The following is a 26,192-nucleotide window of genomic DNA, read 5'->3' as shown; positions in this document are numbered from 1 at the left end:
TAACAAACTGGCTACAAAGTAACAGGCAAGAGCTCTGAAGGAATCGAAACACGGCCACACCGTAAAGGGGGACTGGGTGGGCCAAGAGGGCCCATAGGGGGAGGCGATATTTAAACCACAACCCAAATGACCATGGGACCAGCTGTGGGAGGATCTAAGAGGAGGAGGAGGGTAGGGGGAACCAACGAGGGCCACGATGGATGCAGCGTGAGGGCACGAGGCACGAGGCGAAGTCGGGCCAGCAGGTGACACGAGATCAAAGACAGTAGCATTCTCCACGCAGGTACGCTTAACAACCACCTGGGGACTTTGACCTAGATGCACGTGTGTGGGCGGTGGAAACATGAACCAGAATTATCAGACTACGCCACCGTGCACCAAGAGTGGGAACCATCCGAACTGGGTTTTCTAAGCCTGTTTAAGGCGCTTTGCAAGCTTGTTAAGGAGTTTTCCTTCAGAGTGAGAGAGATGGAGATGACTCGTGGGGTTTTGTTTTTAATTTTTATTATTTTTTAAAGATTTTATCTTTTTTTCTTGAAGATTTTATTTACTTGACAGAGGTTGAGAGCACAAGCAGCAGGAGCAACAGGCAGAGGAAGAGGAAGAAGCGGGAGCCTGAGCAGGGAGCCTGAAGCAGGACTCGATCCCAGGACTCCAGGATCATGACCTGAGCCCAAGGCAGACACTTCACCAACTGAACCACCCAGGTGCCCCCACGTGGGGTTTTAAACAGGAGGGCTGATCTATGTTGCTAAAAGATGACCAGCGACTGTTCGTACACAAACTTGGGTCAAGGAGCTACACACAGGCCACGAAGGGGGGGGGGGAGACTAGAGATGGCAGTGCTCAGAGGGCAAAGTGGGGGGGACTCCAGCCTCCCCGACTCCACCCGTGTGCTAAGTGAGTTGTGGGCTGGGAGAGAAGGATCGGGAGGACTTCTAGACTGCGGGCTGGAGGGACCATTCATTTGATGACTGTTACGCTTTCGCCTCGTCGGTGCTCTGCCGTAGGCACACAAAGGTAACTAAGACCAAGGGCTCAAAGCCCAGGGCGAGAGTCAGATAAGGAAGGCCTTGGGATGCCAGGACCGATGGTCTGCACGGGGCAGAGGGCTCCTGGGGGAGTGCTCAGCCCTCCTGGGGAAGAGCTGTGCTGGGGAGACTTCGCAGCAGGAGACAGACAGGGGGCTGGAGGAAGGGTGACCCAGGGGAGAAATGCAGCAGGGCCCCTGGGACCTGCCCACAGCAGGGATCTCCAAGCACACACACACACGCGGCAGGACCCATCGGGGCCTCATTTCATGGAATAGAAACCATCCTGCCTGTGCTTGTGCAAAAATACAGCAAAATCGCATCTATCAATTCTCTTTGAAGGAAATTCTGCCTTTATGAAATTAAAGTGACTGGTGGAACAATAGTCAGCCCGCTTATTGGTCTTTTATGGATTTTCCTTGAAGCGTTTTTACTCCAATTCACTGATAGAGAGCAAGGAGAACCATGGTTGTATTTACCTCTCATTAACATTCGAATAGAGGAGGTTTGGGGTTTGTTTTCAGTTTTTTCAATAAAATTACTAAAGTAAATTGCCCATTTCTGTATTCCTGAAAATCCCTTTTTCCCCCTGAATCTGTTGTCTGGCTCCTGATGGTATCCAAGGCACAGGGCCTGTTGATAATTTAATTTGGCAAGGCCAGGCATGCTGAAGGCCTTGCCTGTTTCAGAGTCAGCCGATACCCAGCTACCAAGATTTTGGTGCCTGCGAGGCTCTGGGCGAGGAGCTGAGCAACAGCTGAGTCCCGATACCCCATCGATCTCTGTAAACACACGTGAGTGTTTATTAACAACCTTCACCTCCTACGTGTGTGAACACACACACCTATACACACCCATACGCAGAGACAGGTGGCCTTCGCATTCGGTGTCGCCAGGAGGCAGCAAGGGCCACCCAGACGCCAGCATGATTGCTTGTTTATGGGGCTGGGGCTCTTCCCCCTCCGCACAGAGCCCTCTCTGCAGCTCGGATTGCTAAGCTTCGTTCTCCCTACTGAGCAAGAATCTAGATGGTAATCAAGGGCACACCGGACTTATTACTACAACGCCCCCCCCGAGGCTCATTCCCTGCCGTCACCCTGGGCGCTTTGAAGAATCCTTCAGGTACCTGCTTCCCCCACCTTAGAAACACCAAAACCAAGAGATGCCTGTTGGACAGAATCCAGCAGGGAGACAACGAACCACTTTGGAGTGTAGGTACCAAAAGTCTACACCTCTCAGCATCTTCTATGAAAGACTGGGCCTCCCAAAAGAAGTACAGATGGGGTGTGGATTTGGGGCGGGGGGAATCTCTGAAGGTTTTCCCCTTAAAAAAGACCCCAACATCTGCGCATCCTGAGATCACAAGGCCTTTCACTATGCCAGCCCGTGAGCAGCTGAACATCCTGCCGCTGGAGTCATTTCATCACGGTTTTCAAGAGTTAAATCCAGTTCCTTGCAGATCATTTCTGTTCAGCTCACTTCGATGGGACCTCTCACTTGCTGGACACAGGCAGCAGCAGAGTAGTCTACTTGGACTAACTGGCCTTCCAGAAATTAAACGGTACACATTGCACCGTCCAAGGCGAGTGGAGAGACTCTCAGGTTGTCTGCCTCCAAAGTGCTCTTGTGATGCTAAAATCTTGTGCTGGGTAAACACTCATTTTTCTCAGATCGCTTCTAGCCTTCTGTGGAATCCTGCTCTGAATGACGGTTCCACCGGGTCGGCAGCCTGCTCCGGGGGTCTGGAAGGTGGCGGACATGGCAGAGATGCTGACATCGATCTGAAAATGATGCGCCTGTCAATTACCACCCAGCTACACGAGAAACATGCTGATGTCAAAGTTTCGGAAATATAGCGAGGCTCTCGGATCCTTCAGGTGAAGGCATACATCATTAAAAAATGAAGAATAAACCAGAGGTCTGCTGGGATATCTATTTCTCTCTTCGCAGGCTCAGTGTGAGAAGCAAGGTATGAAGTCTCCTGGTTAAAGAAGTGACTCGGTCTCTTCATGGAGAGCTCAGCTCCTGCTCAGAGACTCATCCTGGAGTTTAGAGCTGGGGGAGGGGTGGTGGTGGTGAGAACAGCCACCAGGAACACCAGCAGCCTGTGGGACTCCCCACAGTTCTCCATAATGGGAGAGCCCTTGATGCGCATAGACAGATGGGGCGGGGACTGCAGCTTCAGCTCCCCCAGGGAGAGGAACAAGATCCCCAAGCCCAACAGGTCCATGAAGAACATTTTTGGAGAGAAATGGAGTCTTTATGCAATCCCTGGTTCTACCCTGCTCTCAGATCAATAGCAGCAGCCCAAGCCCCTCCTTCCCCACTTCCTCAGGGTCTTTTCCTATGTGATTCTAGACTTGGTTTTCAGCTGTCTGCCAGACCAGCTCTCTTCCCAAGTGGCACTGAACCCCTAGAGGACAAGGGTGTGGGGGGGAATTTCTTCTACTCCCTTTGCTTCCTCATCGCCCCCCCAAGACCCCCGGCTCCTTTCCATCCGCACTCCATCCCTATGGCCAAAGACAACAAATGTTAATATTTCTGTGTATTATCTGGTTACTCCTCAAAGACCCAGCAAAGGACAAAGGGGTCCAAGGCTCTCTGCTAGCTCTCATAAAAGCCACAGGGACTGCAAAGGAAGGCGAGCCTGTATCAGTGACCCCTCTCCTCTGCATCGCTCCTACCTAAGTGCTTGGCATAGGCAAGCACTCTCCTTCCCCCATTATTTCACGCTGTCACATTTGTGACATACTTTTCAAAGGGAATGTGACTGGCTCCTTTCCTCTGATGGACTTTGTGCTGGGTACCAGCATAATGGCATTGTTACAGATGCCAGGGGAACCTACAGGTTAGTCAGGGCCTATCAATGGACAAGCTTCCAATGAGGCAAAGTCAACCACAGACTGTGAAGTTGGCACCAATCTCTAATGCCCAGAGGTCCCCAGGGCCCTCAACCCTTGCTTCCTGGCACTGCTAGACCAAAGGCATACGAGGAAGGAGTAACACCTCTGTTCCACAATCCCAGGTTTCTGTGGGAAATGGCAGACTTAAACTCCAGTTGGGGTTTCCTTAGCAAAGCATGGTAGATATTTCCATTAGCAAAGATTCTTAGAGCAATATTTCCAAAGTGGACTCTCAAGAATTGGATAAAAGCATTCCAAGGTCAAAAAAGTTTAGGGGAAACAAGGTCAAACAAATGTAAGCAGTCTTCATGGTTGCACAACTTATCAGTGCCTTTAACAGTTATAATCATCAGTTTTCAAAGTTATTTGTAGTTATAGAATATGATTTAATCTATCCTAAAAAGAAAACCTGGTGGACTTTCCTCACATTTTTAAAAAATGGGTTTGTGTTAAATGGCAAGTTTAAATTACTCATTTAAAGGAACTTTAACAATGGCTCAAATCACCTACTTCACCATTAAACAGTTAGTGAAAGTCCAAAAGATTAACTGCTGATATGAGAGTCATTGTTTGCTCCAATTCCAGGGTTTGCCAGCATTTTTTAGAGAACCACAAAATATGGTGATTTATAGATGATGAATAAACTTTCCTTCTCATTGCCAAGTAGATTTATATCTTCAGTGTCCCTGCAAGGTTTACTACTGAGCTGCATTGTGAGATAAAAGGGAAATCGTTTGGAAAATAAAATCTAGGCAATTGGGAAAAGGAATCTCCCATAAAGTTATTTTTCCCTACCACTTTGTAATTCTGGTTTCCATCTTGAATGATTTTAATTGGAAATAACACTGTCCTTCTAATCAACAGATGTAAATTGGTCTTTTCTTTCCATGTTTCTCAGAAAAAACACAACACCCTTATCATCGGTCTGTGAAGGACACCATAATCGTGTGCATATAAATATCTTTGAATCAGGGAAATGGTCTTTTAGCTAAATCATGCTGCTGTTTTCTTTGCAGGCTGATGAAGTAACAATTATTTTTATCTGATAAGCACATTAAAAAATTCCTTTGTGAGTAATACTGGGAGAACTACCTCCCAATATTTATTCAGATGTTTTATGGGAAAACATTCACAACATGAGACCAGGCAATAATAGGGACAATGCGGCCGGGGCTCAGCCTGCTGCACGATGAACAGCACATTTTTATTACTGCGATGACTTCCCCGCTGTCTCATATCTGCTGGGTCACTTCTCCAGCTCGATGCTCTGCGAATGCAAATTCATGTTAATAGTCGCTCCAGCCAAGATCGTGGGTCTGAAGGCAGATCTGCTGGAGGAGGAATTCTGCAGTGCCTTCCGGAGAATTCCGTTCCTCTACTGGTCCGTGATCTGAATGGCTCTGACTTGGATCACCTTGGGAAGTGTGGCTAATGCAATTCAGATGAATTCAGTCTGTTCTGCTACGTGCAGCAGGGCTGCCCGGAGTGGCTTAGTGCGGCACGCGCCCATCGGCGCTTACCAACGAGGGAGACTTTACTAGCATCCCCACCTGACCATAATCCAAAGTGCAGAAGCTAAGAAGTTTGGGCATCCAGAGAGATACAAGCGCCGTGAGCGTTCAAATGGAAGAAGGAGGGGGCAGGGGACGGGATGGGAGTATCACGGAGAGCTTCATGGAAGAAGGGGCTATTCCTCATGGGTTTTCTACACATTCGCAGGTTAGGGGGACCACCCGGGAGGGCCATGAGGAGGATCCCATCAAGCAGAGAAGCCAGAGCGGAAGCAGAAGCGCAGCGTGGGCTGGATCTGAGCATTGCTGGGTTCCCAACAGGCTGCAGGGAGCAACCGCGACTCATAAAGAGCCAAGCCCTCCACACCACACAGTCCAGGTCACGCATCACAGGAAGCAGAAGAACAGCCTTGGGGGTAAGAGATTAAGGAAGAGGCTGGACTTGGGCTGGACCAGTGAGCTAAGGTGGGATTCTGTGGGGCAGAGGCAAGGAGAGACAGACGAGGCTTCTATCAGGTGGTTTAGGGACCCTGACTTAAGGAAGGACAGCTAAGACCAGCGGGGGAGGGTAGGGGCAGGCAGAATCATGCTGGGAGGGGTCCAGGTCACAGGGTGGGGATGAAATATCCAGGGGGGCTATGGGCTGGACTCCCAGCCCAGACAGCGATGAGGAGGGCGAGACCGGGGAGCTGCAGCGGGAACAGCCTGGAACCACACACTGGTCAGCAGAGGACAGTGTGGCGCTGCCTACACCTGCGGGGACCAAGCCACCTGTTCCTGGCAGGTGCCGAAGCACCTACACCCGAGGGAAGCAAGGACTCGTTCTGAAACATTCCAGTTCCCAGGTGAGGGTCGGCCGTGGGACACGACCAGCCCCCGGCACCCTGTGAGCTGTGTAGTGATAATGGGGAAGGCTTGTCACCGCGGTGGCGTGAGCAGGAAGAGCCCTCACGTGGGAAGGTGAGGAAGGTTCCAGACAGCACGGGCCACAACCTCAGAGACCGTGAGCAAAGCCTGCCTCCTGCCTTCCTCCTAACGCTTCCCTGGCTCTCAGCTTCTCCCCTCCACAATTCAGTAGTCAGCACATTCTATCGATTCTGCCACCTCAAAACCTGTCACCTCTGTCCCTGTCCTGTATCCCACTGCCCTGCCCGAGGCTGCCCATCCTGTCTGGGCTGGAGCCACTCTTGCCTCAGCTCTCGACCTCAGAATAAGGTTAAATTCGGACACAGCGTTTACAATCCCTGTTAGACCTCCTGGGCTCATCTGTGGCCCCTCTGTCTCGCCCTCTGCCCCTCACTCTGCAGTTCAGTCCGAGCTGAACGGACACCCTCATGCCCCCCTCATCCCGTTCCCCCCACCCTGTACCACGATGCGCCGGCATGGCCTCAACCCAGTGTGCTTTGTGGGTCTCCCCAGCAGAACCTTCCACCAGCCCCAAGTGCTGCTTCTACCTGTGTGCTTTCCCCACGAGGTAGGGAGGCCCCTGAGACCAGGGACTATACCTCACAGCGACTTCTCAAGAAAGGCTTGCCAGGTGATGGACGAGAAAGCTCCTGGGTCACTGCTGCGGGCACACAAATGTGGCCCAGGTGGCTCTGGGCCAGGAAAGAGACGTACCCGTGTACGGACCCGGAATTCAAGCTACAGCCGGCGAGACAGTAAAGACAGGCGGGGCAGTAGACATGACCTTTATCAGGCTACTTCCTAGGCTCTCTGTAGTCTCGGTTGTTCGTGCAAAACCCCATCTACAAACAGGGAGCCCAGTGAACTCACACACATGTGCATGCATGCACGCACACGTGTGTCCCTGCCCGGAGCCTTGAAAACTCAGAATTCACAAAGTCAACAGGAAGCAGTGTTGGCCCCCTGGTCCTCGCTGTCATCGTCCCTGCAGGTCAGGTGCCCACTGTCCTGGCAGCCCCTGCCTGACGAGGCATTTGTCAGCCACCGGAGCGCCCACCTGAGCCAAAGACGAGACTGCTGGGCGGACCCCGAGGATGGGAGGGAGCAAGCCCAGCTTGGAGAGCAAACCCGTCTTCCTTTCTAACCGACGTCTTGACGCTGTAGCCAGAGCTCGTTCACGCATATGATTTATTAACTAATTTAGCATGTAAGAAAAACATCTGCATTTCTCTTTTATCATCTTAGCAGACAGGCTGAAGACAAGATGTGTACTGTAGACTTGTTTAATGGGGCCCTAAACACTCCCTTCTCCCTTGCCCCAGCTCACACGAGGCTCCGGTTTGAGAAGTTGTCTGATTTAACTGAGCTAACACAAACACACAGGAGCGTAAAGCTCTCAGCGACACATAAATACCGCAGGGATGGCAGAGTGGCCATAAAGTCCCTGCCCCAAAGTCCTGCCCACACATCCTAGTTGCCGGGGCTACCTCGGAACTGGGGGGACTTTTGCCCTCAGTTATTTAAAGCTACGGACTGGGTCTGATCACCCTCTATTACAGACAGTTGATTTTCATTTAAAGTGAACTTCATTGAAAGATTTCATCGAACGCGAACTTGTAAGGAGATCTCTTTAGGGAAAATGCCACAATTGGAAACATAGAGGGTAGAATTATGTCTCCCCCAAAAGACACGTTCAAGTCCTCACCCCCCAACCCAACCTGTGACTGTGAATTAACTTGGAAACGGGGTCTTTGCAAATGCGTGTGCGTTAGAACAGTTCATAGGAGGGGCGTAGACCCTGATTCCGTGACTGGTGTCCCCTAAGATGAGGAAATTTGAACATACAGACACACAGACAAGGGGAGGCGGCCAGTGAGGATAGAGGCGGAGAACACGGGGAGGCATCTATAAGCCAAGGAATGCCAAGGATTGCCAGAAGCCACCAGAAGCCACCAGAAGCAAGGACGCAGGCAGAGCACGAATTCTCCCTCTGAGCCTCCAAAATAAACCAACCACGCAGACACCTTCATTTTGGATTTCTGGCCTCTGGACTCCAAGAGAATACACTTCTATTATTTTAGCCTCCCGGCCTGTGGCCCCTTGTTAAAGCAGCTCTCCGGAGGACCAACGGGCATCCCTCTGATACTGGCTCCAGGTAAGCCTGGAGCACCGGCACCCACCGTGGGCACAGCTGGAAGGCAGCTGGCCCAGGGGAGGGAGCACCCAGCGCTGCCGCTGAGGAAGGGCCCCACACAGAAGATGCTCCCAAGTGTCTCCGGGTCCCCATTTCTTCCCACACAAAGTAAAGGGACCCGACTAAAAGGGAAGCTAATCAGATGCCATTGTTCCTACGTGACTCTGCTGAGCTCTGTAGTGGCTTTGTTTTATGTTTGTTGACAGCACATTTGTTAACCATTTTTTAACAGGCAGGATCTTCAAAAACGTCAAGGCCAAGTAGCCCACACATCATGAGCGCCCCCGTAGCCCATCCTGGGACAAGCGCAGACATCCAAGTGCCGGGGAGGGGGGCTCCCACTCGTGGCTGACCATTGGTTCCTTGTAGTGACTTGAAAAGTCTGCCCCTGAACCCGGACTGCTCTTGGTTGAACCAGAGATTTTAGTCCCCAGGAGAACACACCCAAACCGAGCCTGGATCTGCCAACAGCTTGAAGCGCTTGGCGAGAAGCATTTTCAAAGAGGGGAAGTCTTCGCAGGTTTTTTGTTGATTTCCTTTTTTTTAAAAATTTTTTTAAGCATCCTGGAAATTGTCACTGGGAGGGAGCAGCAGGTGTTCTGCCAAATCCTCTGCCATGAGAAGGAGGCGCCCTTGCCGGGGTCTGAGGACCTGCAGCGCCAGGGGCGGATAAAGGAGACAGCCTGCCCGAGGGCCGAGGAGGTGAGCAGGAATTCTGGAACAACACCCTTTGCCCTCTGTCGCCCAGGCTCCCGTACGATGTCTGTGATGTTTGCTAAGCTGCATTTTATTGAATGTGGTTATTTCCCTAGAGGACTTTTACCCAGATTTGTACCCATGATTTCACCTCCTGGGGGCCAGAACATTTTCCTAGGAAGAAAGACCTTGTTCCTCTATCCAAAGGAATAAAAGGGAGGCTCCCCCAGGCCTCCAGATTTTCAGATTTGAGTTGGCAGGCCATCCGTGTGTGCTCCGATGTCCCCATTTTTGCTCTCGTCTCTTCTTGTTATTCTTGCTGGTTTAATAGTCTGTTTATAAGCTCCAGGAAGAAAGCACCAAGGCCAGTCTGGCTCACGGTGCTATCTCCAGCTCCCAGCATGGTGCCTGGCCCAGGGAAGATTCCTGAGTACTCCCTGTCTAATGAGTGCATGCGTGCCGCCCCTCACGGGGTCAGCTCAACACCGGCTCTGCAGCGTCTGGAAAGCTGGCCATCCACACTCTGAGCTCACAGCAGGAAAGGGGTTTGATGTAGACAAGCTGGAGTCAACCTCTCACCCTGAGATCTGTTTTGCAATCTATAAAGGGCAAAGGGGATCTCTTGCAAATGTCTGTTAGGAGCCAAGAATTTGAACTTGCTACCCTGGCCGCTACAGTTGCGTGGCTTCCTTCCCAGCTCTAGTGGTAAATGTGCGTCTCAAGTTAGTTCTGCCGAATCCAGTGCCCCGTATGAGCTCCCACACCGGGCTGGCTTCCGGAGCAGGCTTTACGATACTGAGGGTTAGATGCCGGGAGCAAACCTGAGTCCGGTGCATGTCACGGGTATCATTTGGACCATCGCCGCGGATGATGGTCCCGGCCCCTCGCGCCCCCTCATCTCACCTGCCCTCCCAAGGCCCCTGTAGCTTACCGCTAAGAGGGTGGGGAACCGTGAACTGCTTCTTGTTGGCGCGGACAGGGAAGAGGCTCTGCTTCTGGCCCAGGTTCTCCTTCCGTTGGGCTTTTCTCTGCTGTACCATGTGTTCTAGCTTCTTCAGCCGCTCTTGGGAGCGAGAAATGAACTGGGGTTTACGGACTTCCAGCGCTTCCTAATAGCAGCAAGAAAATAATTTTTAATACAAGTGACGTGGGCAAGAAATTCATCCCTCTGATTTGGTCAAGAAGCTGATCAAAAGCACAACATGCAAAGACCAACAGCCACTCCATGTCCGCACACACGATTTTCTGCCGCGGCCTCGTGTGAAGACCAACAGACATGTTGATGACGCAGGTCCTGCTGGCCAGTCCCAGCCAGCGCCGAGGGCCCCGCCGCAGCACGACTGCCTGGCACACTTCTACCCACCCCTTCTTCCCCGCCAAGCCTGAGGGCCCTGAACTGCGCATTCCAGAGACATGGGTGGGGAAGGAGCGAACGCACGGTGAGTCACTTGCTTCTGCTGGGGGCTGGAAGCCTCACGCTCTGACCGAGCTCATCCACCCAGGGAGAAATACGTGCTTCTCAGGAGAAACAGTCATCCTGGCTAACGGGAATGTCTATTCCCAGGAAGAAAAATTTGGCAAAGTATCTTTGCCTCTGCGAACTGGTTCTGCCAGCTTCTTAGGGGACGTCTGCATGGCCATGTTTCCACTTCGACCACAGCCCTCAGCACACGCCCCCCTCCATGCATGCACGAAGCCACGTACTCAGGTCCACTGAAAAAGAGAGACCACCACTGATGTGTTCCGCTCCTTGTCAGACACTGGGCTACATACTTTATGTGGACTCGTTGTCTCTGGGGATCCCCACATTGATTCTGAACAGCAGATATATTTATCCCCATTTGAAGGACGCAAACCCTGAGGCTCATTGCAGTTTCGTGGATCCGAGGGACCCCCACGTGTTTTCCACACTGTCTTTCGTCGACCTCCGTTCAGGTTGTTCCACTGCCTGGAGGCATACCCGTCAGTTAGCATTCCAGCTCTCCCAATAAGCTCTGTCTGGCCTCCCCATTCAGCCTGAGCCTCGTGGTACCTCACAGACCACCTCGTACAACAGATTCATACACATCGATGGCCATGCTGGGCTGTGAGCTCCTGGACGGCATGGGCCATGTCTCACCCACCCTGTATCCCTCCCGCCACTGCCCTGAGCCCCGCGCATAGTAGGACACGGATATGCTGCCGTGGCAGACGTGTTCCTCTGCCTCGCTTCTCTCCCAGCCCTTTGGGAGCTCAGCGTTCCCACGGGGAGGGCAGCTCAGGGTCCATCTGTGTCCCGGAAGTGGCCTCGGCAGCTGTGCCAGGAAAGGAGTCTTCTTGGCCACTTGGTCTCCACGGCACCGTCCCTCGGTCTCAGGCACACTGAGGCTGCACAGATAGCCCCTGGCACAGCCTATAGGCCCAGCGTGGCTGTTTCGGGGGTGTCGTGAGTCTCTTACCATGGACCTACTGAGGTGCAGTAGGGGTACAGGGACCGGCCAACGGCACCGCCTGCACATCTGCAGGGACGTTTACAACCTATCATCAAGTACTTTCCTAGACAGTACGCCTGATGATACGACATGCTGCTAGCGGGAGCTTTCTCGGAGTTGTCTGCCCTTCTGAGTTCTCTCTCTCTGTAATTCTGAACTTTAAGAAATGTGTACATATTACTTCTACAACCAGGAACAGACACCGAATGAAAGCTCTCATATCCTTGAGCTCATGGCCATGTGATTTAGGGCAACCTTCTTAATCTTTCCAAAGTTTAATATCCTTACATGAGGATGGGATCACAGGGACCCGTGCCCTACAGGGGGCGGTGCGGATGGAAGGCTCTGAAGCTTATGAAGTGATCCGCCCAGGGTCACCCATAACTTGTCAAGAAATGCCGTCGCTGCTGTGATCATTGTCACTACGGATATTATGCGATCCTCATTCTAACCCAGCAGTAGACATCGTTTCTCCATCGCTCACACGGTCAAACGGGCCCAGAAGGTTGGGGGACCTGCCCAGAGTCACACAGCCATTACAAAGGGGAGTCAAGCTTCCAATTTCAGAGGCGAAAGTGAGATCGTGCCCCCCACTGCAGACTCTCCGGGAGGGGTCTCCCTTCAGTGAGGATCAAGCCAAGTGCAGAGAGGGCCTTACCTGCAAGGTCAAGGAGCCTACAGGTGTTCGTTGACCCTCAGAACAGTCTTCAGACAGGTCAGGGGTCTCTGGTGGCTCGGGGGGTGCTGGCTCCGGGGGCACTGGCTCCGGGGTCGCTGGCTCGGCCTCCTCACTCTTCCTACATTCCTTTATTTTTACAACCAAGTCACAGCACTTGTAATCCCCTGGGAGAGAAGATTAAGAATTCCACTTAGAGGGGCAGTAGGATTTTCTCCTGGTTCCTCAGTGCCATGAGACACAGAAGACAATTTGGAAAATAGAAACACCAGTGGGTTATTAATGGGCCTCGTTAAGCCGATGAGATCCTGCTTCAACAGACTCCCCCTCCCCCCCCCCCAGCTGCCCTGGTCACAGGGAGGAATGTCTGTGGGCAGCCAGACTTCGCGACTGGCTAATTACACCATGGAGGTATTCCCTCAGCTTCCAGGGTTCAAAATGCCTTTGTTTGCAATGAAAAGAAACTTTTCTATTCTGAGCTTCATATTAAGTGCGTCCTGTACAATTATTACAGCTCAGTTGTTTGGGGACAGTGTATTAATTTATCTTCTGTTTGCTACACTAATGATGTAAGACAGAAAAACGGTGTTCAATTATTTATCTCTCCCCTTCATTTGCCAATGACTACCACTGGCTTTACATGTATAATTGGAATGATCTCTCTCTCTCTCTCTCTCTCTCTCTCTCTCTCTTTCAATGCTGAATCTGGCCACTTCCTGGGACCATTTTGACATTCCCTTGAGGAAAAGGTCAGGGAGCACATCGATTCAACAGCACTTTGGGCAGGACAGCCTCTGGGGTGTGGAAGGAGGGATTAATACATATTCACTAACCACTTACTGACCAACTGCTCCACCAGGAACACACTGTCCCTTTCGTCCGTGCTAGCCCACTCTTCCTGTGTGAGATCCCCTGCCCCCCCCCCGCACCGTGCCCCCAACACAGCCTCCCCAGGCCTCCCCAGCTCTGAAACCCAATAGCATCTTACCTCACCCATATGCCCTTCTATTGCCACAAAGCCCCTTTGATTCCTGTACCCAGTGACCTCCAACCTGCTGAGCCCCAATCCTTTAGGAAGTGCCCCCCCTTCCCAAAGCAGGCTGCATCCCGCCAGCTGTGTGCTCCCACAGCAGAACACACTTCACACACCTAGTGGCACTGGTTATGGGGTAGGGTCATAGCAGGATGTTTTCACCCCACAAGCCTGACTCTCCCTCGAGGGCTGGACCATGTCAGATTCACCTGGCATCTCTCCATGGGAGCGGCCCAGGAGCCTGCCAGGAGCTGGTACTGTTGGGAGTGGAGAGGTGGCCAGTAGGAGGCTCGCGGGGCCACAGGAGGCTTCGCCATGGTCCCCTGAATCTCTTACCTGAAACCCCTGCTAGGACATCCAGCATTCATGCCTGGATCCTCTCTGGCCTGAACCAGCTGTCCTCTCTCTACGCAAAATCCACCCACATTCCTTAAGACCTACAGGTCCCGCAGGCAGCCCAGCGTTTTGCATCTTATTCGTGGTGAATGTTCCATTCCAACTATTGCGTTCCATTCTGCACCAACAACATACTACTTAGAGGTTCTCAAATCATTATCCTTCATTCCTTTGGGCATTTACTCTTGTTCTTTCTGGAGGATTTCCCCATTGCTCCCCTACTCCTGCTTCCGGCCCAACCAACCGGCCCAGATAGCGATCTCCCAAGCCCCCTGCAGCTAGAGTTAATCACACTTGCCATCACACTGTCCCCATTTCTCGCTGTGAACTTTCTTCTGGCTCACCTCACCCACAGGGATGCCACAGTGCCTTACAGCCCTTCCCACCTGCACCCCACCACCAGACCCCGCAACCCAAGGGCGGTGTAGGCATGTCTGTCTTCGTCAGTGCTCACATCCGTGCTCCCTTGTATCTTCAAAGTCTCACTACTATGGCCTCTCCTCACCAGTGTGTGCTCCTTGGCAGGGCCTCAGCCCCCAGGCTCACCCTCTCCCTTCCATCCCCACCATCGTCCAGGAGACAGTCTCCTTCAGAACATGCCTAATCAGATCTCTGCCCCTCAAGGGCTTGGCCTTGCCTTCAGTCCAAACCCCAAGTGGGTTTTAAGGACTTTCCAACTTGACCGCATGACCTCAGACTGCCACTAAGCCCCCTCCGCCCCCTAGCACTCTGGCCCACCGGATCCCAAATCAACCATATTTTTCCATCAGTTCCATGCTTTGTGCGTGCCTTTCCTCCGTCTGCAATGCTCTTCACTCTCAGGTCTGATTTGTAAGCTTCTAGTCAGCTTTCAAGTCCCTGCCCAGAATCGTTTCCTTGAGGAGGAGATCTCTGTCCAGCCCCTCCTTGGGGCACCTGTGGCCACCTACAGCTTCCTGACAGGTATGATCCTGGTGTCTCCGGCCCTGGAGGGCAGGGAGCACTGAACACAGTCACTGGCACACAGTAGGTATGCGTATAGTAGGTGTTTAATAAATGCTTCTTTAATGTATAAATGAAGAGCTAGGGATGAACTTGGCTCCCCAGTGAAATTAGTTTTATCAACTACCATAGCCATTTTAACCTTTATATCCCAAAGCTATGTAAGCTGGTGGGTTTCTTTCTGTCCTCATCCATAGCTGTTCGGGGAAATCTTTAGAGTGATAGGAAATCTAAATTTTCTCACTGAAAACTGAGCACCACAGATCTCTTTTCTATTCTATCTTTATGTTCTTTTAATATTGGTGCTCACTGCAGTATTAACAGGGGGTCAGCTGCTTGGCCTCAGAGAAGGGATGGCTGGGCTGGAATTCTTGGTGCCCTCATCGGTGTGAGGCTCAGATTGGGACCTAGCTGGAGGACACTGTGGGGCCTGCACCCCTCAGCCACGATCCTTGCTAGTCAGGCACAGAGGACCACGGGCCGCCTGGTGGGCCTCAGAGCAGCCACATCAGCATCTCAAACCTTCCTTAGCTAAGCCTGGGAGCCTGCCATGCACCCGGGAGTGGCCTTCTTCTCGGCCTCGGTGGATACTGCCCTGGCACACAGCAGGGCTGGAATCCCTGACCCACACGGGGTTGTCTTCTCCATGCTTGGGAGGGAGAATTCACCTGCCATGGAAACCTGCATGTCCTGCTTGCTCTCAGCTCACACAGTCCCGAAAGGACAGCTTGATGAGGTGAGATTGTGTGAACCAGGGCTCAGGAAGACATCATACCATTTTCCATATGAATATCAAGGAGGAATCGCCTCAACCCTACCTCCCTTGCTCCTTACCTTTGGGAAACTCTCTTTCTATCTGAACTTCACTGTCTTCCTGCAGAGATGTGCATAAATCTTGTAAGGGGCAAAGAAACCCAGATAAAGGGATTCCAGATTTCAGGAAGCTTTGCTGTTGACTCTCTGAGGGCTCAGAGAAGTTGCTAGACTGACAGCTGTTGCTTGGAGAGCTACACCCATTGGGAAGGAACTCTTTAACCAGCTCCTGTTCCACTGAGGGAGCAGACAAAGTCACACGTGCTTCTCCTTCTTGCTTCTCGCTGCTTCCAGAAAATACCTTTGCTTCTACTAAAAATAAAACAAGAGTTGTGCTCAAAACATCTGACGAGTGCACATCAAATGTACTGACTTCTCCAAATCCTGCTCGTCTGGAGATGGGGACACAGGTGGCAGTACTGCCCCCAGAGAGCTGGAGCCACTGGGGCCAGTGCGCAGATGCTCTGGTGGCATTCAGCACGTGATCACCGGACTGGGTAGGACTCCCCCAGCTCCCTGAGGAGCTTGGCTGTATAGACTACTCTCGTGCATCTGGTCTAAAAATTTGTGCTCGCCAGTACCCTTAGAAACGCAAATGACTGTCTCAACTCTAGGTAATAGAGTGGGTGGTTCAGCCAGAGTACCTGGGTTCAAATCCCACCTCTACCACTTCTAAGGTGTCCGGCCCCATCTATAAAATCGAGGTAATCACATTAAATATTACTTACTATTATATCTGTTTTCATACAAAGTTCATATATGTATGTAATAACACATTTATAGACATATAATTTTTATAGAATAACATTAACTAAAATCAAGGTAATATGAAAAAATACTGATCCGTGTAAGGTGTTTAACACAGTACCTGACACAGGGTAAGCACCTAATAAACATGACCTGTCATGATTAACACAGAAACATTGACGGAGGCTCTGTACTATGGCCGGGACAGAGGTGGGAGGTAATTTACGAGGTCACGGTGCAGACTTCTCGTAAAGCACCAGAATGTGTACGACATGCTGCTTGTCGCCACACCGTAACACCAAAAGTCTAGAAAGCACTGGCTGCCGGTCCACAGGGGACTACTGGATGCCGGTGCACCCACGCTTTGCAGCAAAGGAGCAGCATAGGGGAAATGCTCTCGTGCAGATGTGGAATAATCTCGGAGATGTGTTAGCAAGTGGACGAAGCAAAATGCGGGACCGTGCACAGGTGTGCTTCCACTGGTAAGTGCTTATACACTCGGGACATCCCTGGAAGCACCCAGAAGGTGCTGGACACCTCGGGACCTGGAGGGCGGCGCAGGACCAGGAACTAGGAGTGCGGGAGAGACTTTCTTTTCACTGTTGGCCTCTTTTATACTCTTGGTGTTTCTTTTTTCCCTTTTGGAATACTCTATAAATGTTTACAAGTCATTCATTTTAAATAAGGCAGTGGCTCTTCACCAGGCACCAGCTCCTGTGTTAATGACCCCCGAGGGGCAGGGTCCCGCCTGGGGGAGAGAGCCCCCACTGCCAGGGGCACGTGTCCCAACCTCCTTGGGCACCGAGGAGAAAAGGAGTCCTAGGAACTGCTGGAGTAATAAGGACTCTTCGAAGCTTCTTGCAATATTTTCTCAAATGTCTGTGCAAAAAGGACATGCGCCCGTGGCGGCCTGGCATTGATTAGAATGGGAACCTCTGTTAGAACGTCTCCGTTGTCTGCACTTTGTTCCAGCCCCTCTGTCCCTGGGCCTTGGTGTCCCCGACAATGAGCACAGGTTGGGTGTGGCGATGCAGGAGGAAGGGAGGACACAGAGGGTCCTCCCAGTGTGCTCCCTGGTTCTGGGATCTGGGGCAAGTGAACCCACAGGGGGTAAAGCCGGCTTTCCACGTTCTTACAAACAATCAGGCAAAATGAAGGAAAGCACCCAGTGGGTCCCAGCACATTGGGGGTACTAAGAAGATGGCAGTTATGTTTGGCCCTGTCATTTGGAGAGGACATAGGGCCTCCCCCGGAAAAGGTTGGGCTTTGCTCATTTATACAGAAAATACCTTTCTAAACTTCTATTTCAAAAGCTGCCAATTCTGTTTAAGTATGAAATGCCATAAGCAAAAAGTCTCAACATAGTTATTCCTTCCTATGTTGCTTCCTTTTACGAGAAGCTCTCTTAAAAGAATCAAACGAAATCAGCGGTCAGTGGCGCAGTCCCTATCTGCTCCTTTCCTACTGGTGTCGGGCTCTTTAAGGGAGACCAAGCTACCTCCCTCCCTGTCAGTTACCTGTCGATCTGGTTTACTGTAAATTCTTACGTGAACCATTCTGTGCAAGTCAGGTGGTCCACTTGTGCCCTGGAAGAGTTAAAACAACTCCCAGAAAGTACAGTGTAATTGGTGTGCTGGAGAAGAGAAAAACATGCAGTCCAAGAAGGGCTCTTCTGACAACTCACTGATCAGATCTCTTTTTGTGGATCCTGAAGTACAACCATCAGCCATGAAATTGTCCTCGGACGGGCCTTCACAAAGCACGCGTGCACGCGTTGTTTCTCCCCGTTAACCCTGCACGTGGATTGGACTGAGAGTTCTCGATTCATGCCCCCAATTTCAAACCCTATCACCCCAGTGATGGCCCATTGCACTGCTGACTCTGCCTGTCTTGAGAGTCTTAAGAGAGCGTGAGTAAATCAGCAGCCTCTGACTGGCATTTCTATTTCTTGGACTCAAACTCAAAGCCTCCTTCCTGAGCTGGAATCTGGTCTTCCCTCTGTTGCCTCTTCTCAAATGCATTAACCGGGGGCTCCTGGGGGGCTCAGTCAGTTAAGTGTCTGCCTTCGGCTCAGGTCATGATCCCAGGGTGCTGGGATCGAGCCCCACGTCCCGCTCCCTGTGCAGCGGGGAGTCTGTTTCTCTCTCTCCCTCTGCTCACCACCCCCCACTTGCGTGCTCGCTCTCTCTAATACATAAATAAAATCTTAAACAAAATATAATAAAATAAAATGCATTACCCTATGGGTTGATCTTCTACAGCTCAAGTACCCAGAGAACTCACCTATCCAGAACTGTGCCATGCTCTGGGAGATGAACAGAAAGCAACCAAAGGTCCTGCCCAGCAGTCACGATTATCTTGTGTATAATTTTCCCACCTACGTCAGTATCCATAAACAATATATTTCCAATACCACAGCAAGCTCAAAGCTAGTTGTTCTCAGGTGAGGATGTCATTGCACCTGTTATTCAAAAACTTCCGGGAGGAGAGAGGTCAGCAGGCTGGCTCGGCCACAGCTTCCCTGAGGGTTGATGGGGCGTGATTCTGGGAAGACAGAGGTAAGCCACAAATGAGTCTGGAAGACAAGGGGTTGCCCACAGTCTGGGCAGCAGGCAGGGCTGGCCAGCAGGAAGAGAGCCAGGGGAGTGGGCTGCTCTGGACTTGGTTTCTGCCCTCTCTGCGTGTAGCTGTAGGCCTAGGGATAAGCTGCAGGGGTACGCTTCTCTGCGGTGAGATGTGGGCCTGAGCTGACCTAAGCACAGGGCAGGGAAGGGAGTGGGGACCTCAGGGACACACATAGCATCACGGCCAATCATAGGCAAGGCTACCGCTAGGTCCTCAGCACAACATGAGGAAAAGGCGCCCCTTCCCCAAGACACTCTCCCTCCATTGACCAGAAAAGAGCATAATGAACCAGTCTGATAGAAAAAGATACTTCACTGATTCTTTCCAAATATTAAGGCAATGCATAATCTTTTCTGTTCTTTTTGTTGTTGTTGTTGTTGTTGAAGAGAGAATGAAGGAGAATGTGTGCAAGTGTCAGGGGGAGGCAGGGGAGAGGCAGAAGGAGAGAGAGAATCTTAAGCAGGCTCCACACCCAGCACAGAGCCTGACGCAGGACTCGATCCCAGGACCCTGAGATCATGACCTGAGCCAGAATCAAGAGTCGACGTTTAACCAACTGAGCCACCCGGGTGCCACTTTAATCTTTCATGTTCTTAGAAGAGCCTCTATCGAGCCATTAGCCCCCACCGGCCTACGATCCCGCCTGTGACAACCTGGCTCAGAGCAGAAGCTAGACAATGGGCAGTGGTTGCTAAGGAGAAGGACCAGCACAGCAGCCAGATTCTGTCAGTGAATCGCCAATGAAGAGTGAAAAAAACAGGAAAACACACACATGAGAAGAGAGGATAGCTGTCTGGGGATGAAGAGCCCATGGCAGGTAAGTCCCATACAGAATACACTTTAGAGTCATTTATCTCTGAATTAGTTTAGATTTTGTTTTAGATGTTTTGGCGTTGAAGATAGAACTCAGCTCCTAGCAAGGTCCTCTCTAAGGGTTTGGGCTACGTCTGCGCACCTTCCTGCCTTCTTCCAACACGCTGAACCCAGCCAATTAGTCGAAGAGACATTTCTGAACAAAGCCGGCTTCCTTGCATCCAAGGCATACACTCCTCCCGTATTTCAATATTACCGGTGGGCGTGTTTCTCCCCTCAGAAGTTGGACCATCTTACAAAGCACTGGGTCTTAGAAATAGAGTAACTGAAGCTTCTGTCGTTTTTTTTCCGGGTCATCGATACGAACATCAGTTTCTAAACTACAAGGCGAGCCTGAGGATCTCCTGAAGGACGATGTGATTTGCACTGTAGCCCCGACTGCCCTCCCGGGTCACCACCTTATTAAAGCTCTCACATCTGCATTTTCTGTACAGTTTACTGAGCTCCTCCAGCAAACCCCGTAAGCACCGCATCTCACTGGCAACCAAAGAAGTGAGCCTGACCGACTGCGTGTCAATCGGAAAGCCACTCTGCGTGGCACCTTGGGGTCAATCGCACTCTCCTCGCTTTCGGCAGGACTTTGCTGTCCCCAGTTTTGGCACAGGGACCCAGGAGGCTGCCACCGAGGGGAAAGATAGGGCATACTCTGCACCAGGCATGCTGATTTTTGGACCCAGAGGCTGTTGTGGGGAGAGGGGAGGCAGCACCACGGAGGCTCAATAGCACACAACTTCTTCAGCAAGGGCTTTGCTCCTTTCACCGAAGAGACAGAAAACCTCCAATTACAATGTGCACAAGGTGAAATTAAAGTCAAGTCAACTAGTGATCCACCGAGAAACTACCAAGAGAGAAAATAAAGAAGAGCATTTTGCAGTGAGCAAGGCTGCTGGATGTTTTGTCTTTTTTACACGTCAAGGCTTCATCTTCGGGCTGCAGGTGAAAGCTCACGTGGAAATGGGTCTCCGTGTGGGACCCCGCATCCCACCCAATCCAGCCTTCTGTTTAAAGTCAGCCGGTAATTGTTTCAGCATATTTCTGCTCCTCCGCTTCCATGTGGAGCTGCTGCAGCCGAGGAAGGGAGTCTGAAGAGAGGAGGGGGCGGGCAGCAAATGGGATAAACAGCTCCCAGCAGAGAGGATGGGAGCAGCAGACCCCAGAGCCGAGCCACACGGCAGGAGCCGAGCTAGAGCTGCTGCCCTGGGGAAGAGAAAAGAGAGAAATGGGAGAGCCCAGGGGAATAGACAGGCAACCTAAGAAACAGAGGGTAAGGATGAAAGGGCGTCCCAAGGCGGCTGGGCCGGAGGAAACACAGGAGGAACGAGCTCTTTCCTTCTCCGGAAATGAGATTTCCTGCCCATGCCAGCCCTTCCTAGACAGTAAACAGGTCTCTTCTGCTATATGCATCAAACATCAGAACCCCGTCTCTCCCTAAAGAAGTAGACTTAACGGGGGAGGGGGGCCACCAAGAAATACAGCTGACTTGTAAGTGGGGGCAGCAGCTATCATCTGCGAAAAGGGCCTTCCCTTTCTGGAATATCGGCACGCAGTGGGGGAGGGGAGAGTGGTTATTAGGATGTCTATATGGTGTCAGGACACACGGAAGACCTCTGTATTCAGAGAGCAAGGGGGAAAACACAGCATGTTCATTGCTATTATTCTGGGGTCAAGTTGCAAAATACCATGTGGGAAGCAGTGCACGCAAGTCTCATTTACAGCGAAGGCTCATAGATGGGATTCCTGCGAAGAGAGATGAGTAATACCCCTCCGTTCCCAGAGACTATCTAGAAAGGACACTGGATAAGTAGAGCTGCTTTTCCAATTATGTCATAATCCTAGCGGTCTTCAGGCTGATGAACAGAAGTCTCAGAACATACAAAAAGTATTTGGAAGGCAGAAGTGTGCACGCACACACATATATGCCTGTTTCCTGTCACGTGATTACCTTGAACACGTTGCAAGGGAAGATCAAGAACAGGTTCCGGGGAGTGACTGGATCACACCTTTCCACCTTACACTCCGGGAAGACAGCCCCGGTGACTGGACTGTCCATAATCTTTTCTCCCAAAACCTGACTCCTATTCCTGAAGCAGGGAAAAGCACATTTTAAGCCTTTTCATAAAACTTGATGGTAGGGGTGCCTGGGTAGCACAGTGGGTTGGACATCGGACCCTTGGTTTTGGCTCAGGTCGTGAGATGGATCGAGCCCCGCGTCGGGCTCTGTGTGGAGTCTGCTTGGGACTCTCTCTCCGTCCTCTCCCCCTGCCCCTCCCACGTGCGCTCTCGCTCTCTAAAATAATGAATAAATAAATCTGGAAAAAAAAAACAACTTGATGCTAAAGTTCCCCACAGCAACCATTCGGGAAGATAATTTTCCCATTAAGGCACACTTCCTTTAAAAACCTTTTTTCAAGTTACAAAGGCAAGAAATGATCAAATTTGAAATGTAGTAGGAAAGCATATAGAAAATTAAAATCACGGACAAGCTGTCACTCAAAAATGTTCACAGTGATTTTTCTCTGGGAAGTGGGGCACATTTCCTGTGGAATAATCCACTTTTCCCTTTATTTCTTTCATTTCCATTACGGATATCACTTATAACTAGACAGGATTACCTGCTTCCACATCAGGGATACAGAAAAGCACAGGTTCATTAACATACTATTGTTTGGAGAGGTTTATGGCTGTTGATGGCCGCTCTTGCCATTTTGCTTGATAATTCTGGCAGGCTTTCATCTCACCTCCTCCTCTTGCTTTTCCTGGGTGCTCTGACAATCACCAAGCAGGTAAAGTCGCACGTTAAAAATTGATTTAAAAAAAAAAATCAAGCCGATCTGCCAGGTGTCAAAGGGAGCAGCAGAGGAGAATCTTAGTCAAGGCTCCTGCAAAGCGAAATGCCTGCTGGGAATGCATGTGTGTGTGTGTGTGTGTGTGTGTGTGTGTGTTAGTGTCTGTGTGCATGCGCTCCTGTGTGTGCACGTGTATGTGCGTGCATGCACGTGTGCACGTGCTCATGTGTGCATGTGTGCACATGTGCTCCTGTGTGTGCCCATGTATGTGCATGTGCTCGTGTGTGCATGTGTTAGTGTGTGTGCGTGTGTAACTGCATGTGCGCATGATCTCTGTGCACGTGTGTTAGTGTGCTATGTGTGCATGTGCGTGGGTTGGTGTGTGTTAGTGTGTGCATGTGCACATGCACTTGTGTGTGCATATGTGTGTGTTCTCATGTGTGTGTGTTAGTGTATACCTCTGTGCACATATGCTCATGTGTGTATGCACTCGTGTGTGTGTTAGTGTGCGTGCGTGTGTATTGGTGTGTGTTAGTGTGTGCATGCACTCTGTGCACGTTAATGTGTGTGTGTTAGTGCGTGTGTGCGCAGGCGCTTATGTGTGTGTGTGTGTGTGTGTGTGTGTGTGTGTGTGTCGTGCGGCCAGGGGCTTCCAGGTCTTACCCCATCACCTTCATCTGAGGTTTCAGTGCTCCAGAGAGGGAGAAAGCAAGGCTTGTTTTTGGTCTCTCTTGCGCTCTCAAAGAAAATGCCTGACCTCTTGATCAACAGCCCTTTACTGAGCACTTACTATGTGCCGGACACTGTCACAGGGCACTTGGGATACGGCAGCGAAAACAACAAAATTCCTGCCCTCATGCCAAGGACCGTCCATGTCAGCTCCCCTCCTCCAGCCGATGACCACGACCTCCACTTCCATGGCCGGTGACATCACTCCTGCTCCTTCAACCAATGAAGTCACCTCCATGCCTATATGCAGCGCCATCACTGCCACTACAGCCCACCATTTCTACAGCCAATGACCATCACCTCCACTCCTACAGCCAGTGGCCACTAACTCCACTCCAATAACCAATGCCATCACTTCCTCTACCTTTACAGCCCACCACTCCTGCAACTAATGACCATCACCTCCACTCCCATTCCTACCACCAATGACATCACTTCCACTGGGCCCTCCACTCCTGTAACCAATGGTATCACCTCAACACCCCTCTTACAATCATGACTATCACCTCCATTGCAATGTCCTTCCTACAGCCAATGACCATCACCTCCACTCCAGCTCCCACTCCTACAACCACATTCCGTAGTCGGAAGGTATCTGCACCCAGAGCTGCTGCTCCTCCGAATGAGGAAATGGAAACGTCCTGCTGACTACATCCGCGAACTCTTCCAGCTCACAGAATGCTACTTTCTCCAGGCCTTTCATTCTTCATTGCTGAGACCTCAAGTCCTCACCAACCCTGTGGCAGACATGACTGGCTTCCTACCCAAACTCCACTTGTCTTTTTTCTTAGAGAATCCTCATTGTGTTCAAGATGGCCATGAGCCCAGCTAAAACCAAAATTTTGGTGTCATAGGCTACTGATCTGGCCAGTGACATCTTAGCAGAGCTCCTTTAGGAGAACTTCTGTAAGGTCTCAAGAAGGACTATTCAGCTGGCATTTACTGGGGATGTGGATGTGATGGCTGGAGTCCTGGCAACTATCCCATGAGCTTAAGAGGAGTCAGATCGGAAGGAAAGGAGAGTAGGAAACGAGAGACCTGGGCTCCTGATGACATTGTCGGCCTGCCGTATCTGTCCCAGACTGTCCATCTCTGGATTTCTTTTACGACTAAAATAAATTCTTACATTTTTAAGCCACAGCTTTATGGATATCTAGTTACTCAAAGCTACACAAAAGTCCTAACTGATACAACCCCCATCTATCAAGGCATGGGTCTGGAGACGCTGGGTTAGTGGCAGCACGTATCTGAATCACATCGAAGTCTTGTTAAAACCCAGAATCTGGGGCACAGCTCCGGGGTTTCCTCCTCACTAACTCCAGAGTGGGGCCCAGATGTGCATTTCTGAGTTCCCAGGTCATACTGAGGCTGCTGTTCCAGGAACCACATTTTGAGAGCAACGAGATTAGGTTCTATGGAAGTTAAACAGAAAACAAAGTTTTATGGCTCAGCGCCTTGGTACTAAAAATGTGGTCAGTGAACCCCATCATTGACAACACCTGGGAATTTTAAAGATATACAACCTCAGACCCTGTCTCTGACCTACTGACTCAGAATTTGCATTTGAACCAATTCCCAGGCAGGTACAGCACACGTTACATGCCCAGTCTCAGCGTATCACTGTCCTCAGGACCTTGTCACATGCTTCATGACCACTGAGGCAGATAGTCTGCACTGGCCCATCAGGGCATCTACTCACAAGCCCTCCAATCACTCAGATTTTCATCAACCAAAGTGTAATGTCAAAGTGGAGAGACATGCAGTCCTGCCATGTGCCCATAAGAACAAGAATGTGAAAGAACATCTTAAAGATGAAACCATGGAAAGCCTCCCGGTTTCCCAGATTTTCCTACCCGCCTCCAACTATTGTCAGACTAGGGACCTAGGAAATTTTAAAAGGTATAAGTACAAATGTAACCATAAGAACAAAGATACAAACCTTCTTAAGTACCCCCCAAAAATTACAAATAAAAAAGCAAAGAGTATATCTTAGAAAAAATACAGCAAACATAACAAAATACAAATAATTATAAAATTATGATGAAGAGGGCATCGAACATCAGTCACATCAATAAATGCAAATGGTTTAACTCATCTATTAAAAAAAAAGACGTTCAACACAAAGACTTGCAAAATGGGAACCTTGGTAATACACAACGGAACCACATATGAGCCCACCTTCCAGCCTAGAAATCTCCCCATTAGGAGACCACTCTAGTGGGCTCATGAGATGGTCTGGCCAGACCTTGCTGGTATCATCGACCCATTTGCTCTTGTCAGACAGAGGTGAGAAAGCAAGCCCAGGGCAAGGGGGACAGCTCTCAGTCCTGTGGGGAGTAATGGCCCTGCTGCAGGATGTGCCGATGATGGGTCGACCCCCGAACAGCCAGTTCTGATGCCAGCGCTGAACTGAGCACCTGTTCTGAGTGGTCCAACCAACCAGTGAACGAATCTGACATGTGGGAATGGCTGGCAGAGCCCAGCAGGGTCTTCTAGCTAATGAATGTGGTCAAAGTGATGTAGAAAAAAACACCTGAAAGCCAACGGCAGCAAAACACAGAACATCTCTAATGATACTAACACTTGCAGGCAGTTCAGGGGCTGTGGGGGGATGCCAGCTAAATCAGCGAGTGAGGGCTCATCGGACTGGGTTAGACTTTAACCCCTTCCAAGGGATCTGGCGTTAGTCCCTGGGCAGTCCTCATATAGGCCGATCTTGACGTACATACGTTCGTTCCTCCCTCCCTCCTTGCCTCCCTTCCAAGATGTGCTTATTTGAGAGAGAAAGAGAGAGGGTGGGGGAGGGGCAGAGGGAGAGAGA

The 26,192-nt window shown here is 50.8% G+C and overlaps 1 protein-coding gene across 2 annotated transcripts in view; it reads right to left on the bottom strand.

The window, feature by feature from the left end:
• The window catches only part of CUNH10orf90 (chromosome unknown C10orf90 homolog), a 205,372-nt gene that overhangs the window by 6,918 nt on the left and 172,262 nt on the right, over positions 1-26,192 (bottom strand). Inside the window, exons 5-7 of one of the 2 annotated variants that reach the window (XM_040624561.1) lie at positions 15,633-15,923; positions 12,371-12,555; positions 10,173-10,350 (exon numbers count right to left, since the gene is read on the bottom strand). In XM_040624561.1, coding sequence (XP_040480495.1) covers positions 10,173-10,350; positions 12,371-12,555; positions 15,633-15,923 — 654 coding nt within the window. The remainder of the gene's footprint in view (positions 1-10,172; positions 10,351-12,370; positions 12,556-15,632; positions 15,924-26,192) is intronic. The other variant, XM_040624562.1, reaches the window with a different exon arrangement.

Source organism: Ursus maritimus, unplaced genomic scaffold (assembly GCF_017311325.1).
Source record: "Ursus maritimus isolate PB19 unplaced genomic scaffold, ASM1731132v1 scaffold_7, whole genome shotgun sequence".
In the NCBI taxonomy this organism is placed as follows: Eukaryota; Metazoa; Chordata; class Mammalia; order Carnivora; family Ursidae; genus Ursus; species Ursus maritimus.
Note: the sequence above shows the minus strand (reverse complement) of the source record. Positions and strands in the feature narration are given on the sequence as shown.